The sequence below is a fragment of the Aulonocara sp. 'chitande type north' Nkhata Bay genome, linkage group LG23, assembly GCF_057382095.1.
Source record: "Aulonocara sp. 'chitande type north' Nkhata Bay isolate Kocher_YH1m ecotype deep benthic linkage group LG23, A_spYH_male_GT1.1, whole genome shotgun sequence".
Classification (NCBI taxonomy): Eukaryota; Metazoa; Chordata; class Actinopteri; order Cichliformes; family Cichlidae; genus Aulonocara; species Aulonocara sp. 'chitande type north' Nkhata Bay.
In genome coordinates, this window is record NC_141365.1 from 6,755,155 (window position 1) to 6,773,820 (window position 18,666).

Genomic DNA, 18,666 nt, shown 5'->3' on the forward strand with positions numbered 1-18,666 from the left:
AAACTGTATTATTTTATACACTTGTAGGTTACATGTTGGTTTGAATAGAGTGAAAAATTAAGTTTAGTCTTTGGAATTAAGTGCAACAAAGCCTCAACCACATAACATATTCCCAACATATCCTCACGTTCATGCAATTCATCTTATTTATTCTTTTTTTGTGCTTTATTATTTGTTTATTGGCAGAAAGGCAGACCTTTAAACCTTGCTCCTTGGATGACTTGACCCAATCAGTGCGGATCCTTGTGATTCTTTCTCTGCTGTCTGCCTCCACAGTCGTGCTTTAATCTTTTTCTTCACCTCTTCTCCAGGACGGCTCCTGTAATGGTCTCCAGCACTACGCCGCTCTAGGCAGAGATGTTATTGGTGCTACATCAGTCAATCTCATGCCCTGTGATGTGCCCCAGGATGTCTACAGCGGAGTTGCACAACAGGTCTGCTCTGTTACTTTCTTTGAACTGCGCAGACTTACGGTTACACAGATTAATGATGGCACATATCAGTTGCAAAGCATGTTGCAGATCTTCACCTGTTAGTATTCAGACGGCCCAGTGGATCCCACAGTGAGTGACAAGCTGAGGCATTGAGATTATATTTTAGTCTAGGCCTTGTCTTCAGAAGTGCTTGGTTTCTCTTGCTTTGCATGAAAGTGCAGAGACGAGACTGTCTCATGTCTAAAGTCTTGAATGGTGAAGCATGAGCCTGCGTGCTTTTAGGAGGCACAGTTGGAAGATAAGTGTGATGTGCTGACATTTCAGTACCGGAAAATTCAGAAAGAACAGAGCAAAAACATCCATTTCAGAAGTCCACACACAGTGACTGTAATGTTTGCCTCAGAGTATTGCGTTTATTGTTAGATACCATGATGACATTAGCTGTGATGTAAGAAGCTACATGGATAAATAAGTCGTCTTGGGGTTTACTGTACAATAACCACTGTCATTAGCTGGTTTGTTGACCTTGTCTCCAGGCACAGTTGCTAATCTGTAGGGACCCTGTTAAATTAGTGAATACCTGGACCAAGGTTTCCTCTTCTAGTGACCAGTCATCGTTCATGAATTCAAATTCATTTTAAAAAGAACAATAATTGCGAGGCAATAATTGCACTTCTGCTCCTCTTCTGCTCTCCACATGGACTCTTTGCCTGCGTACAACCAAAGCCTGTTTAAAGATGATTAGTCTAAAGAATTTGGAAAAATCGTAAAACCTTCCCTACAGACTCACTATATTGTTGTTGTTTTATGTTAAACAATAAGTAACACTGTCAAGAGTCACATTACTTAAGACTGCTTTACAACAAGAGCTGAAAAATAGCTTTGCTGATCATGAAATGAGTTTTCTGCTTCTAGTCTCAAAGCTGTGAGGACTCACTTCTGTTATAAGTGAAAGCAGTTGTGACATATTATATTAATGTCACGCAGATGTTATCTGTGTTCATTTTTGGGGAAGCTTTAAATTGTCCTCCAAAAGACCTCCTTTTAAAAAAGAAAATTCATATGTAAGTTGTCTACATGTTCCAGGTGGAGGAGTTACGAGCTCGGGATGCAGAGAGCGGACTGAAGATCGCCCAGGTGCTGGAGGGCTTCATCAGCAGGAAGGTGGTTAAACAGACAGTGATGACTGTGGTGTACGGAGTCACTCGCTATGGCGGACGCCTCCAGATAGAGAAAAGACTGAAGGAGATTGACGAGTTTCCGAAGGTATAGCAACGGTGAAAGAGGGTGGCGAGTGAAAGAGTTCCTTCATACACGCTACGCTATTTTTAGCACGGTATCAGCTCAGCATGACAGAGCGGCCCCTTAACACAGGACCTCCTCTGTGTGAGGGGTTCCTCTCACTTTGTGTATGTTCTTGCAAACGCTTTAAACTCTATTTTTAAGTAGCTTTTTTTATACTTACTCTTTTATCTTCTGCATGAGTGTAAAGGGTTTAAAGGATTTAATGCACTGCAAATAGCGGCCACATACTGTATTGTACAATCATCACATTTGTTTCTGCAGCCAAAGGTATTTCAGTCAGTCTCTAAATGAGCTGCATGGAGCCTGAACCGATGCTTTTAATATTTACTTTGATCAGATTTATTTATGATCACATTGCATGGACGTTTCAGGGAATGCAATCCAACAGTAGCTATATTTGGTATCCTACGCACAGCCACTGCGTGTCTATTTTTAGTTATCTGCACTTTGATTTGGTTGGGCCTGAATTCTCCTTTGATGGACACACCCATTCTGTTACATGACACCAAGAAAGGAGAATGGAAGAACTGAATCTTCTCACAGCGCTCCAGTGTTCCATAGCTACACAATTCCTTACAACAGTTAGAGTTAATCTCATTGTCTGTGTAGATGGGATCAGCATAACTCTGTCTGCTGTCTACTATCTCACAGGCATTCTGCTAAATGACTTCTGGATAATGTTCCTAATTGTTTAAACAGGGAATTAGGGGGGAGTGTAATTGTGAGTGATTACAGTGGGATGGATGGTGAAAAGAGGGCAAGGCCTTCTGTAGAGATCATATCAGTGTAATGAGATGCAAATGAGATACACTAATTTGCATCATACATGTAGCCACCATTCGAAGCACAATTAAAAGCTAAAATGCATGTTTTTAATTTTTAAAATTGGACAAATTAAACAGTTTGACCAACTATGAAAGACTCCTGTGTTGTTGTTTTTCCAGGAGTTTGTGTGGGATGCATCCCATTACCTGGTGCGTCAGGTGTTCAATGCCTTAAAGGAGATGTTTACAGGGACCAGAGAGATACAGGTGAGCTCATCACACGTACATTACAACATATGCAAATGATAAAATGATCTCATCCAACAAATTATCATCAATCTGTGGTGGCACTTGATTAGAAATATTGTTAAACACATTATTTGGGGAGATATAATGACTTTTTTTTTTCCCAGGGAGTGCTGGTGTCCTTTGTTTTCTTTATACTCGGCACTCTGTATGTTCTTTAAAGTTTTGGAGATGAGAGCACTATTGCTATTCTGGATAGCAATGTTGTATTCTCGATATATATGCAAGTTTCACTAGAACACATGCAGTAAAAACAGCAAAAAAATACAAGTATTCATTAAAAACTGCAACTAAAATAAAAGTATTCAAGCTTTTTCTCTGTGTTTATAACGAAGATACCATTTATTATGGTAACGTTTTATTTTAGATGAGTTTCTTTAAAATGTTTCACAAGAAAAATCTATTATTTGATACTATCAAAGAAAATAAAAGAGAATATGCCTATAATTAGTGTGTAACCTCTATATTTTTTTGTTTTATTTTTTTATTTTTTCAGTGTACAGTAGGTTAATTAACAAGCTACAGGCATATATTTCAGCATATGTGACTAATAATTAATCAGTATTTGCTTTGACATACAGACTTTTAAAGAAATTTCTGTGCTTCATATACAACTAAACTCAACTCATTATAGTCTTGCAAAGATAAATCTGGAAAAGTTTTAGTCGGCACTAAATTACGTTGTTTTTAAATGAGGTTTGTTTAAGTCGCTAGGACATTACAAACCTCTAAAGCATGCTCTGCCTACTGATCTACTGCTGCAGATAGGCTCTTATTTGAATTTTATTAATGGCGTGTTTACTTTACTGTTACCCTGCCAATGGCACCCATTCATCACATAGATTCCATTAATAGATTTAGGACGTGCACCTGGTAGGGGATTGTATATTATCTCTAGAGGCAGAGAGGAGTCTGCCGAACCATTATTACCACCAACCACTGTTTTTGTGTGCGTGTCCTGTGGGAAACACTCAGGGATGGCCCAGTCTGAGATGATAAATACCCTTCCTAACATACCTTGGTGCCGATGTGATGCTATTGCCAGCGTGAGTGCGTAAGTGTGTGTATCCCCCGCTGCTTTTATAGGTCACATCCACTTGCATTTCACAGGGAAGAGCTGAAGTATGAGGGGAAAGAGAGGCAGCTGATCAATCCTTGACGCTGTTATCCCTGACCTCGCCTACGTTCTCTGTACATTTCCCATTTATCCTGTCAACACTGCTGATCACCTCTGTCTGTATGTTTGCCAGTCAGTCAATTTTTCAAGATGTTTTTCTTGTTAATCTCTGACGTCGGTTTCTTTGCTTTTGCGGTTTTCTTATTTTGTGCTTTGATTGTAGGAGGCGAGGTGATGTTTAATGGACCAGCTTCTGGTCAGGTTGCTAACTCCAGTTGCTAGGACATATTTATCTTTCCTACAGCTCACTGAGTGTGCATTTGTATGTGTGACAAAACCCTTATGGGACATCAATAGGGCTTCCATTTTTGGAGGCAGACTATTCCAGACACATATGCAAACAGTGCTGTCGGATATTCCAGACTAAGCGACACTTCACTGTTCAGCAACAAGCCTGCAACAGTTGTTAGTAGGTCCTTAAAGCAGCAGAAGTAGAATGAGCAGTAAGTGCATAAATCTTTTGTTGATGCTCTAGTCTAGGCAATGAAGTCTCTATTTTTTTCCCTGCATCGTAGTGTTTTTTTACGGTTTAATTTTGTGAATGCGATAACTTGAGAACAAGGCTCCGTTGGATTTTGGGATTGATACCACAGGTGTGCCTACTTGGAGGCTCAGAGATAGCATTGGTGTCTTAGCCCTGTCTAGCCGAACCTGAAATCTCCATCAACCTCATTTAACCTGATTTAAATTTAGTTGCACTCTTGTCAGTAACATGCTCTAAACATACAAGCATGTCACACACGCATTCTTGACTAATATTAAATATTTCTATCACTGTGTCCCTTCATGTTACCTCTGATTGAATCCATTTGTTACAGGACTGGCTGACTGAGAGCGCCAGGCTCATCTCTAAGTCGGGTCACACTGTGCAATGGGTGACACCCCTGGGATTACCCATCATTCAACCGTACCACCGCACACGCAACCAAGTGGTAAGTCTCACCTTAAGACAAACGTGGAAGCTCTTTAACCTCCTCTCTGTCTCTCACCAATCTATTGCAGTTTTAACATGATATCTGTTGCTTAAGTAGTAACATTAGTGGCAGTTTTCTTTGTGTCTGACAATACCTGTTATCTCTGTTGGCCTTGTATGTTTTGATATTGATTGATATACCTTTATTAGTCCCACAAGGGGAAATTTCATAAGGTTAGTTATGTTAATCTGTTTCTTACTTGATGACTGTGTATCGCTTCTCTTCATGGTTATTCCGACAGCTGAGCCAATTCATTTCCAGTCTTCATTTCACTATGTTTTGAGAAATTCACCACCTGACCTTTATGCTGTTTTCTTGTATCTTGGCTTGTTTGTCTTTCTTCTCTTTATCTCAGCTTTCGCTGGTTTCTCCACACATCTACAATTGACCTTTTCATAGCACATACTTGGGGTGGCTGTAGCTCAGGTGGCAGAGCAGGTCAGCCACTAATCAGAAGGTCGGTGGTTCGATCCCAGGCTGCATCCTGGCTGCATGCCAAATATCCTTGGGCAAGATACTAACCCCATGTTTGCCTACTGGTGGTGGTCAGAGGGCCCGGTGGCGCCTGTGTCCGGCAGCCTCGCCTCTGTCAGTGAGCCCCAGGGCAGCTGTGGCTACAATGTAGCTTGCTATCGCCAGTGTGTGAATGTGTGTGTGAATGACTGAATGTAGTGTAAAGCGCTTTGGGGTCCTATGGACTAGAAAAGCGCTATACAAATGCAGGCCATTTACATACTTTACACAACTTTTGACACGAGTTAGAGAACAAAGTGTTAACTTTTCTCTGACATACCAAGCATTTATTGAAACCTTCTGTCCTATTTTGTTTGTCACATGTAAGTTTTGATCCATCATTGTATTTTTGCTCTGACTAATATTTCATTGATGTATAAAGGTCTTTAGGTTAGTTGGACTTTATGGAATTTCAAATGAACCTGGTTTGTCATTGGCTTAACACATGAGCTGAATAAGCATTTACACGTATTTATAGTAAGTACCCTGTACTAAAGGTACCCTGGCTTTTAACCGGTTTTAAACAACCTGGATTTTGTTAGCGTTTGTTTGTTAGTTTGTTTGTTTGTTTAGAGAAGCAGGCCATCATAATGCTGCTGATAGAATATTGTAATTGTTGTGAGCGGACAAACTTTAATGGAGCTCCCCAGAATCACTATGGAGATCCTGGCGGTATCATATACAGAGAACATATCTGTGGCTTTTATATAATCAACAACACTCACATATGCGGTGTACTTATAGGTGTTGTGCTGTTGATTATATAAAAACCGCTGTGACCGCTAACATTCCTGTTTATGAATCAAGTGAAAGGTGAAAGGTGGAGACAGACATGTAGTGTGTGCCAAGTACAATCAGAGAGCTAGCTGTGGGCTTGCCCAGCATGCAGCCTGCTCTTTTAGTGCTCTTTTAGTATGACATCAAGCATAAGGTTAGCTTAGAAAGGGAGTGACACCTCATGAGCAGGTGCAAGAGAGCGAGGGTGACAGATGGTTTAGTCCCCTGAGGGTGCATCTCTTTCTCTCTGTTGGTGTAGTAGGACACGTTCCCCTGATTTGATCTGCTTCTTTTAGTGTCCAACAGGGACAATGGAAATGATTAGCTGTGCTTCTTTTCAAGGCCTAAATGAATGAAAAGATAACTTCATGGCTGATTGAGGTCTTAGCTTATGTTTCACAGATAGCTTTCTTCACCCCCTACAATAACTCACTAATCCAGTTGCATCACTGAGCAACAAAAATGAAACTAACTTGCAGAAAGGTCACCTTTTCTCTGCATAGCTGGATTAAATTCAATCTCCCAGTCTCCTCTCTGCCTCTTAAATCCAAGGCCACTGTGTTTTTGAGGGTCATTAGTAATTAGACTCTAGATAGAGTGGAAAGATGAAGTATAATGCACAATGAGAAAACCAATAACTGGGGAGACAGTAGCTACAGTGGCATAACATCAGAGTGTGTGTGTGTGTGTGTGTGTGTGTGTGTGTGTGTGTGTGTGTGTGTGTGTGTGTGTGTGTGTGCGCGCATGCATGTGTGTACATTGCTTCATTTCTGTTGGTTTTCCCTGTGCATACGGAGTTGGGATACAAATGCTGACCTTTGTAATCAAGGATTTTCCATGGCTGATGGAAGGTGAGGAAATTGGAGTAGGATAGAGTAGCTGAATGAAGCATGAACATACATCAGGGAGGCAGCCTAACAGGATTGGGAGATACTAATCGGATCATAGGTCACTCTGGCTTAGATACCCTGTTTATTTTTATTCCCTCTCCCAACACAGCTACAGTGAAATCTCACTCGCTGCGGATGGTGACACGAGGGAATCATCAGCTGGATTGGCTGGATTTGACTGGATTTTGAGTTTATAGGGTGACTAAAAGCATGTGATCTAATGTCCTCTATGCGGAAAGAATCAGTTACTTTGGTTTTTGGTGGTGAATGCTGATGGGCACTGTGCATAATTTCTTTTTTTGTACAGTACTAAAGAGTAAAGTACAGTGGTGGTGGCCTATAGCAATACAGAAATAGTGCAGTGCTAATAAATAACTAAATGTAATGGGTCACAAACCCTCGGAGCTAATCCCTTTGAATAAAAGTTTTAGCAAATCGGTCATGGATGGATTATGAGACAGTGGGCCCCGAGCACAGAGATGTAAAAGATTCCCTGCTCCCTGATATGAGAGTGAGATACATGCACATTGGTGGTCATTTTTTTTATAGCTTTCTGTTTGTTTGGTTGGTTGTTTGCAAGCCTTTGCCATCTTTTGGCTCGCCTTAAGTTTTTTTTTTTTTCCTGATTTACTCGCCAGATTTCTATGAGCTTGGTATGTGTTCTCACTTCTACCTCTCTGTTCTCACTTGTCTAGTAATGAAAAGATGGTAGGCTGTGTCTGTGAAGCTTGTTTTTCTTTTGGATATAAGCACGTTTTCTCAAAAGTTGAAAAACACGTGGTCTGCACAGAATAAGTTGGCTTTTCATTCAGATTCTGGTGAACTATCTCTAAATGTCGATGTGATGCCCTCCATACCTCCTCATGCTTTGGAACAGAAGAAATGCTGTTCCCAGGAGAAGCATGATGTTTCCTTGAATGTGCAGAATCTTGTGGCATTTTGGGGTGAAATCATAAATGCAGTTTGAGTATCAAAGACACCCCCCAGAGGTAGGCAGAAAAAAAAAGTTTGTAAGAAAGAAGATTTGGAAAAGGTCAGTGAAAGTGTTGCTTAGGGGGGCGGTGTGAGATTGTGAGTCTCCAGCTGTTTTCATCGGTCTTCTGGAGGAGAAGGGAGAGGCCCAGAGGATACACAACAGCAGAGAAAGGTGGCGTGTTAAAAAATAAGGTGTGTGTTATAAACCATCATGTGATGAATAGGAATACCCCTCTTGGCTTTTATGTAGTTACTGATGGCTTTTGTATCCATGACCATCTGCACCACAACCCTGACGTGATTTAGACTACAGGACCTTATTCCCCACAGACACACAGCAGGACTGGCCGAGATCTCATTAATCACATCCAGGGTTTCAGTCGGGTCCTGTACACAAATCACACACGTATACATTAAAATGAAGGTTATGGCTTTTGGTAGTGACCTCATTAACAGCGTGGCAGTCCATTACTCACATCGATGGTAACCTCCATTTCTTTCTCTCTCGCCACATCCATGTCAGTTTCTCCTTTCCTTTCCTTAAACATGTTCCCTCACAAGTCCCCCTAAAGTGATGATTGATGATGTGGCAACCATTGCAGAAAGTAAAGGGATGCAGTGCACATCTGTTCCACAAGCCTTCATTCATAATCGTTTGATTCTGTCATTCATTACTCACCATCCTTAAATGCAGTAGAGCCACTAACTGAAGCATATAAACCACGTCACCTTTCCACCAGACCCTAGAGAGCTTACCATATGACATGTTTGCTTTGCAGGAGGTAATTATAGACTCATGGGGGAAAAAAACAAACAGCTGAATTGGGAATAGTTAAAAGAGAGATGTGCACCCCTGTGAGTCCTCAGTGCTCGTTGAGAAGAGAAGCAAGCTGCATCAGATAATGGAGTTGTCCATTAACACTTGACTTGCGGTTATTTAAGTCTCCTAGGGGTGTCATAATGGCAGTGGTCATGCTGTGGTTCTTTTAGAAGTCATTTGTGCAAGCTTGGGATGCTGTGCGGTTGTGATTCAACCTTGTGCGTTAACTAGAAGTTAACTAGTAGTTCAATCCCGAGTTCCTCTGGGGCGTCAAAGTTCCAAATGCATCCATCAGAGATGGGTGTGATATTTAGTCTTTGAAGGCTTAAAATAAGCAGATTTGTATGAATGTGGCTTGGTAGAAAAGGACTTGTTGTGTCTCACATCCTTTAAAAACATCTGAGGAGACCAGTTGTAGTTTTTGAAAGTAAAATGTTCCCCCATTTTTCAGCTGCGTAACAGTTTAGGGCTTTCTTGTTATTAGCACACTATGGGTCAGATTTACTAAGGTTCTGTTCCAGTAAGAAACCCACTTTTGCCTATGAAAAGCTTCTGTCAGGATTTACTTTGCAGTATCAATTTTGCAACAAGCATTTTTGTGGCTGGTTATTTACAGCACACAATTTACTGCAAGTTGGGGAAAAATATTTGAAAGATGAACAAGTGCATCCTGGATGTAAGCCCTGTGCCTCTTCACTGAGTCCTCACCATCATCCTCACATATACTTGGCCCTCAGTATTACTGTTTTTTGGTTAACCGAAGGAGAACTTATATGAATTGAACTAAACTTAACATAGCATGAAAGGGAATGAGGACGAGTATCCCAAAACAAAACACCTACAAGGACGTGTGTTGTTTCACAGACAGCCAGGTTACTTTTTACCACGAGGAGAGATCTGTACACACACAGACATAGAAAATCTTTTCTCAGCAGTGTGCACACACACAGCAACTTTTCATGTTTCTTTTTTCTGTAATTTATCTATTGAAGCCATTATGTACTATACTGAAATGCCACTTTTAATGAGTGAATGAAAATAGGGGCGATCTGTGCATTTATGCATGCGGCATGGTAACAGTATCTTCATTAACACACCAAGGGCTTAGGATCTGACTATCAATAATGTTTTGTGCTCTTCTACATATTGTCCAGGTCAGCTGTTACAAACAGCTTTCAGGTTTATATGATGGAAAAGTTTGTAATAATGTATCTATCCTTTAGATAAACACCACACTCAGCCCCCAGCAATTTCCAACACAAGAGTTTGTCCGTAAAAGCTTATTGATTGTCCTTCAGCTGCTTCTCATTCATCTGAGTTTTCAGAGAGAAATACATGTAGAATACCTACACTTACTCTGTAATATTTTAATTATTAGGCTATTCTTTACCTAATCAGGTCTGCTTATTTTTGGCTCACTAATTTGTAATGCTCTTGATGGAATTCTGGTGGTTGTTGAAATTAACTGACCGTGTCCTTGTTTATAAATTAGCATATTGTTAGTAGATGAGCCACAGAACTTTCCGCTTTTTTGCAATTGCAGCATCATGCTAATTTTTCATATTACAGTGTTCAATGTTTCAATGTGCAGGTACTCCAGTTTTTGTATCTGAACCCTTACTTCATGCCACGGTGTTGTGGTAAGTGTAGAATCTGGTTTAGCGTAGTGTTGGTGACAAAAGGCCTTGCCTGAAAAAGACACACAGATCATAGCGTTTATGCTAAAGGAACTCTATATATTAGTATTATTATTATTATATAAAACTCATGTCTTGAAATGCTATTTTTACACCCAGTTTATACTAGCCTGATGCCAGTTAACGTAATTAGTTGTAACTGATGTGCAGATCACTGGAGTCACATTTTACACAGTGTGTTTCCACCACTTTGAAAAAGTTATCTTATGAAGAGTAAAACGGATGAAACGATTGACCCAATCCAGAAACAAATTTTGACAAAACAGATTTTACGGTGAGTCAAAAACAGCCGGTGACTGATAGAAGCATCCATCTAATGGACACCTAAGCCACCCAAACTGAAAGGCTCATCACTCAGCCATCATGCTACTCAACATGGATTTGATGATTATTATTTGCCTGTTTGTGTTGCAGTCCACGTGTTGACCTAAAAAGCAAGGAAATGGATGCAAATTTGTTTTAATGAGAGCTCATTAATTATTGGGAACAAACAAACTCAAACACATTTTCCATTCAATCATAATGCTGTGAGTTCAACTTGTTCTGAACAGTGAAAATGATATGCGATGACATTAAAAGCACTTGGACTACTCTTAGTACAGATAAATGTGTTTCACTCTGAAGGTAATAAATGGCATCAACCAGCGTCAACGCTCCATTCCAACAGTGAAAAGAATAAAATAACATTAGTTTAGGCTCAGTGCAAGGCAAGCAAATTCATCAGTGTGGTTGCCTGTTCCTAGAAGTATCTCTTTCTTGATAGTACCCTTCATTCCCACCCAGGCATGATTCCAAGGGTCAAGGAAAGACTGACCTGATATACATGTTTGGCACAGCTAAATGGATGGACTCCAATCTTACAGGGACCAAGTCTTCTCTCTATCAGCAATAACTATGAGAAAAAGCCTGAGTAATGCTGCATTTCATTTATCCTTCCTTTTAATTTGGTTTGCTAGTTATTTATTAGGGTTAAGTGGATAATAGCCCTATGGAAGCCACTTCTTGGTGGCTCATACATGAGTATTGGACTCATGATGGATATCTAAGGAGTCAAAGCCTACATTACCCACAGTGCACAGTTCAATTTAATTACATTTTTTCTACTATGGCTCTCTTTTCAATCTCTTATACAAATGCAACTTCTAGATGTTCCCCCCCTGTCCCTGTGTGTGTAAGTGAATGCTGGATTCACTGGAATCGATCCCTGTTTTGTTTTTGTTTTTTTAAAAATCAATCTTATTGTGGGGTTGGACCACTAAAATCCTAACTGTAGACAAAAACCACAGATATTTTAATTTAATTCTTCTTGGTGGAGTATCTGTACCGCTCCATGTATTCATTGATCTAAATAAGCAGTTAATGTCTGAAACTATTCTATGTGTTATTAAACCCTTTGGTGGCGAATAATGACATTTTCAGCCTATAATCAGGTCAGGGTGTTGGGCGTCTACTAGGGCTGGGCGGTAATACCAGTATAATGTTGGGCAACGATAAGAAAATGAAATATCGCGATAGAATATGGGTAAAACGCGCATGCGCAGTGCCTTTGTTTTCATACGCACATGGCGGAAAAAGCATGGCGGAGAATGAGAAGGGCGAAAGCGGATCGTTGAATGAAACAGATGAACCAGAACTGGTTTGTAAAAATGCTGCAACTTCAGTGGTGTGGAACTGGTTTAGCTTTCGCCCATCAGATACACAACAAAGCACTATTTTTGGTAGCGCATGCTAGCGGGCCGTCGTTATTACCGTGTTTTTTGGAAAATACGGCACACTTAAAATCAATTCTTTGATTTTTCTGAAAATCGACAGTGCCCCTTATAATCCCGTGTGTCTTATGTATGAATTCTGGTTGTGTTTACTGACCTCGAAATGATTTTATGTTTACACGGCGCTCGAAAATCTGTCAAATGCTTTAGTACGACTTTGCTAAGCTACGAAGCCGCACCGCTTGATGGATTGTTGGAGCATTACGGCTATCGTTGGCAGGAGCCTCGCGGAGTGATACGTACTGCGCTTCAACATAATATTACTGTATTGTGTGTGTGTGTATAACCTCTTTTTAAGTTTTGTAGATATTCTACATGGTTATGCTGAGGATATGTCGGCCAGTTTCCACTGGAAATGCCTTTTGGTTAAACTGTCAGCAAGAAATTTGCATTTGCACTGAATTTTTCTATAACTTTAATGCACATAAAAACAGCTGCTTGTTTAAGTGAAAATACATTGATGGTTTGTTTTTTGCACTAATAAAGTTGTGGAGTTGTAAAGTATTTTGTCTAGTGTCAATTATATCGTTATCGCAAATTTTCAAATGTATATCGTGATAAATATTTTTGGTCATATCACCCTGCTCTAGCGTCTACTATAAACAATTTTAGTTCAGAGAGGGATGATCATTAGCCCTTTACCTTGTTTTGTTTATTTTTTTTCTCAGTTTTTGAAATGTCCATTAAACAACTAGATTTAAATGAGAGCCTGACCAATACAGGAGGAACATCTTGTGCAGAATTCCAGTATCATTTAAGAGTTTGACTCTGTCTTTTCCTTTTGTCTCTCCAGCTGAAGAGTACCATGCAGCACATAAACCTCAAGATAAGCCACGACACCAAAGAGTAAGTTCTCCTGTTTCTGTCAGTTTCTCCTCTTGCGTTGTTAACCTTGACCCACAGCATATGTAAAGTGACCCCATTGATGTCTTCAGCTGAAAGGTCCATTATTGACCTAGAACAAGAACACAATGCGGGTAATTACTTCAGGCTCTTTGTTTCTTTCTTTCTTTCTTTTGGTTGCCTTTGACTTTTGTAGTCACAAATTTTAGAAATGTACCTTCAGACTACTCGACAAATCTCTTGTTAGCTTATAGAGGTAAAGAAATGTGGAAATTAGAGCTCCCTTGGGGCCGTTAGGTTGCACTTCGAGGCACTTCAGCCACACTGTCTCCTGTAGCTGTTTTCACTAATTGCATACTCAGACTTTGAAATATCTTCGCATTTGTCATAAAGTAGAAAATGGCATCAGAGGTTTTTAGGAACCTCTTTGAAAGCATAGTTTGAAAGCACACTGTCTGTTTCAATTATAAGTGGAACTGAGATCGAAATGAGTTGAAAAATAAGTTCAGGCCACTTTCCACAAAGCCTCATTTATAGATCTAGTAATGAAAGTCAAATAACTGGCTCAATACCTTATTAACTTGAAGAAGATGGGATTATGCAATAAGAAGAGGCTGCACAGGCTACAAAATCTGTCAGTCAAGATAAGAAAGCATTAACATGTGAGAAATGGTGAAATATATTCCACTTATTTTTCTATAATAAGAGGCACTTTTTACAGTAGTGTGCAAAGGTTCTTAACCACACCTAATTCCTTTATATTGTTCTAAGAAATGGGAAGCGGGTACAGCAATTGTTTGAAATATGTTCAGACATACATGGAAATCCAGTATATAAGGAAAAAACAGAGTTTGCACAATTCGAAAATCAATATTTGGTATTAGCACCTTTATTCTCCAGCACAGCTTGAACTCCCTTAGGTAAGCATGTGTTTTCTTCTTAAAGGTATGCTTTTACTACATTGGCAGTGTGTATATGATAGTTACCCCGCTGAAAAATCAAATGTTGCCAATCAGAAGCTTTCCACATGGTATCGTGTGGTGGATCAGTAAATCATAATTACGTCAGATTTGACAACAACCCCAACACAATTGGCTGTAAAGCTCCAAAACACAACAAGACCTGCATAGTGTTTTACTCGATGTTGCACCTCTCCCATGCTCTCCTTTGTAAATATTGATAATGATTTGAACAAAAAAATTAACATTTTAATTCATAACTCCATAAGACCTGTAGTGGCCAGTCTGACTTTACAATGAATTAGGGCTGCACGATTAATCGTTAGAAAATCGCGATCTCGATTCATACTTATGTGCGATCTCATTTCCAAATGACAACGATTTAAAAAAAAAAAAAAAGACGACGACGACTGTACCGCATTTTGATCCGGGACGTACTCTGCATGAAAACAAGCGCTCACTCTTCCTGCTCAACAAATGACAAGGGCGGAGCCTTATACAACGTGATACAGAAGCTGTGCCGTGTGATGCTAACATTAGCAGGGAAAAAACAACGGAGAACACGTCAGGGATGACGAGAAAGTGGCAGGAGAAAATCTGTCCCGGTCAACCACCCAAACATCAATAACGGGAACCTTATACAGCGCTTCCCTATACCTGTCGAACTCCCGCAGGCACAAAGAAATTACGGAGGCTATCACTTATCACCTGACCAAAGATATGGCTCCCATCAACACTGTGCAAAACGAGGGATTTAGGAAAATGATCAACACCCTAGACAAACGCTACACAGTGCCGTCCCGCAACTATTTTTCTATTGTTGCACTACCTGCTCTATACACGCAGTGTCGAGCAACGGTGGAGACGGAATTTCAAGCAGTACAACATTTTGCAGCAACAACAAAACGTGAGACATTTGTTGTTTTTATGTTTATTTATTGTTTTTATGTTCAGTCTCAACTGTTACGAAGTTGATGTGCAGTTAATAAGTGCAATAAATATTTATACTGGAAAAGAAAATCGTGAGAGAATCGTGATCTCAATTCTAAGCCAAAAAATCGTGATTCTCATTTTATGCAAAATCGTGCAGCCCTACAATGAATAAAATATTCCTCTGAAAATGGTCAGGCAGCCGATACCCAAAGAAAGCCTAGAGAAGTTTTGCTCGATACCACTATAAAAAAGTTACAAGTCTCTTTTTTTTGGAGGCAAAATGAACTTTTGCATAGTACTCTACATTAAAGATTGCGTGACACAGCCTGAAAAATGCTTTTTAAAATTTACTTAAGGGTTAAATTTGAGTTATACAATTGTCATACAGCAAAATAACTGTCTTCATGACTAGAATTTCAATGTTGAAATTTAATAGTTCTTAAATGTAAATTGGCTTCACTCCTTTAAAGCCAAACATTCATCTTCTGGTACTGATGAATTTACCAAGAGAGGTTGAGCTATAACATGCCAATGAATTCAACATGTTGAAAGATGAATTATCACTAAATTTCTTTTTGCCATCTACAAAACTGCAAAGAGCTAGAAATGTGTGGATAGAGAGGTTAAAGAAAAGACAGAGAGGTGAGCAGAGAACAAAAGGAGACAGAGTGAGACAGCAATGGAGTCTAGGAATGACAGAGTGAGAGCACTGGAGACACAGATGACAAAGACTGACAGCCATCCTCCTCAGTCTGACATCTACAGTACACCACAGATCCAGTCCTTTGAATATCAAAACAGGGCAAGGGTTAGAAGAAGTCAGAGGGAGGAAAGAGTTCAGTCCGAAACTTGAGATTTGCTGTCAGCGGAAGCAAGCTGACATTCTGAGCCAGACTCCACACAACCATTGTGATTTTTCTTTGGCCTTTCACTCCACACACACAGATACACAGAACCACACATATTTGCATGATCTCCTTAAGGTAAACTGATCCAGCAGTATCGTTTTTAAGAAGGCGCAGTAGTAAGGGAGTACTGATGGCTTTTTCTCAGTTCTCTTGCTTTTTCCTTTAGTCTTCTTTTTTTCTTTTAAAAAAACAGGTGTTGTTAATCCAGGCCTGTGCTGTGAAATACAGTCTTTTTGATTCAAGCCCTATAAGAGTTGCTTGTTTGCTCTGTAGAGAGAGCAGTTTCACCTCAGAGACTCAGAGTACTCCCTGTCTACCTTTACATTCTGTTAGGCTTATGTGATTTAAATCTGACATTTTTGTTTTTTGTGTATGTGTGCATGTGAGGAAAAAGAAAAAAAAAATTTCTGTGCACTGATACGCAAGCGAGCTTGCAAACAAATGTCCAGAAATCTTGATTTTGCTGAGCTTAAAGCTCAAACAGCAGAACTGAAAGCACTTGGTAAGTCTACATTTCCAAGCCAAAAGAAAAATGGACAGACGGAAAAGAAGACTGACAGAGACAGTCATGGTTTATGCCTGTGTGTTTGATTTAGCTTTGGCTCAGGCTGTCTGTGCTCTTTCTGCATTCCCATTAGAATGTTGTCGTCTGTGGCAGCCCAGAGGATTTGAATGGCACAGGCACAGGGTAATGGGAACACAGGGGATGCAGATTGGCAGGATGTTTTTTAACCACCAATTTCATCATCAGAATCACCAGCATTGCATTTGTATTACTTCTGTAAGCATAAAGCAGGCTGCGCCCCGGAGATCACATAGCACAAAATAAATATTGATGTTGAAATCCGTCCACACAGCAGGGCTTTATTCCACAGTGTGACTTTTATAGCTCAATTATGACTAATAATCTTAGCGATGCATCCATTAACAGTAATAAATTCATGTGTGCTCTTCCTCCTACATTGATTTTTATTAGCTGGACATTATTGTCCATAATCAAATAAAGTTTATTAGACTTCTCGACCTATAAAAAAAAAAAACGTGGACAATTAAAGATAGGGCTGGGCCATATTATACCGTTCACGGTAATACCGGTATAATGTTAGGCAACGATAGGAAAATGAAATATCGCGATAGAATGGGAGTAAAACGCGCATGCGCAGTGCCTTTGTTTTCATACGCACATGGCCGATTGTTGAGTGAAACAGATGAACCAGAATTGGTTTGTAAAAATGGTGCAACTTCAGTGATGTGGAACTGGTTTGGTGTTTGTCCGTCAGATACACGACAAAGCACATTTTTTTGGCAGAACATGCAAGCGGCCGTTGTTATTGTCATATTTGTCGGACTAAGATGCTCTTAAATCTGGGAGTAATCTGGGTCCTAAACTCCGTATGCTTCAGGTCAAACAACACTGCAGCATCACTTAGAGTTAAAAACTGTCTAAATTCTTTCATCTTTAATAAAACGATCAGCATTGCTGCTTTACCAGGTGTAACTATAAAGTTTAACTTCCAGGCATCCATGAAAACAAAAGTTATTACATTTAACGGAGTTAGAAGTTAGCAGGAAGCTAGCGGAAGTTAGCTCGCTAGTTTCGCTAGTTACCTAAGCATGATATAGCATGTTCTGACTGAGAGATTTCTGAAAAAAATCAAACGTGCAGCTCTGCTATCACTTCCAACATAAATGAAGACAGGAAACTAAACAGCATTGACGTTTGTAGGGTTACTGAAGTTGGGCTAGCTGGTATATAATGATGTGCTATGTGATCGCTAGCGACACAGCTATGTTAGCATAACATAAACAGTGAAGCTGGAGGACGAACACTAACACTTTTCCACTTATAAAAGTTAACGTGAAGGTTCTTCATGGTTAGAGACAAATGCAATCGCATGGCAGGATGCTGTAAACGGACCAAACTTCAGTCAGGAGAACAACTGAGATAATCCATCCACAATACGAGGTTAGTCATTAATATACTGCAACAACATGGGAATAGAGCAGCTGCCAGAGAATTCAACATTAATGAATCAATGGTACAGAAGTGGAGGAAGCAAGAAGAATGAGTTTAATAAAGTTTGATTTATCTGACTGCTTTGTTTCGCTTAATGTGCCTTATAATCCCGTGCACCTTATGGTCCGAAAAATGCGTACTGCACACTGCAGTTTAATGTTGCAAAGCACCTCTTTTTAACTTCAGTGGATATTATACATGGTTATGCTCAGGATATGTCAGCCCATTTCTACTGGAAATGCCTTTTGGTTAAACTTTCAGCAAGGAATTTGCATTTGCACTGTTACATTTTTATAAAGCTTTAATGTACATAAAAACCAGCTTCTTGTTTAAGTGAAAATAAATGGAAGGTTGTCTTTTTGCGCTAGTAATGTTGTGGAGTTGTATTTTGTCTCGCATCAATTATATCGTCGGTTATATCGTTATCGCAAATTTTCAAATATATATCGTGATAAATATTTTTGGCCATATCGCCCTGCTCTAATTAAAGACATGTTTAAATAAAACACAGTTCTTAAGCTCCAATCTGTGCGTGTGTCTGGCGAAAAAGATAATATGACATTTCATTGATAAGGTTTTCTGAAGAAATAATCTCAGTAACTATA

General features: G+C 39.7%; 1 protein-coding gene across 1 annotated transcript in view; it reads left to right on the forward strand.

Annotated features, from left to right (window-relative positions):
* polrmt (polymerase (RNA) mitochondrial (DNA directed)) overlaps window positions 1–18,666 on the forward strand; it is a 53,587-nt gene that overhangs the window by 25,036 nt on the left and 9,885 nt on the right. The window contains exons 12-16 of the mRNA XM_086282799.1: window positions 312–434; window positions 1,521–1,700; window positions 2,684–2,770; window positions 4,805–4,918; window positions 13,195–13,247. Of these exons, the coding sequence (XP_086138925.1) occupies window positions 312–434; window positions 1,521–1,700; window positions 2,684–2,770; window positions 4,805–4,918; window positions 13,195–13,247 (557 nt within the window). The remainder of the gene's footprint in view (window positions 1–311; window positions 435–1,520; window positions 1,701–2,683; window positions 2,771–4,804; window positions 4,919–13,194; window positions 13,248–18,666) is intronic.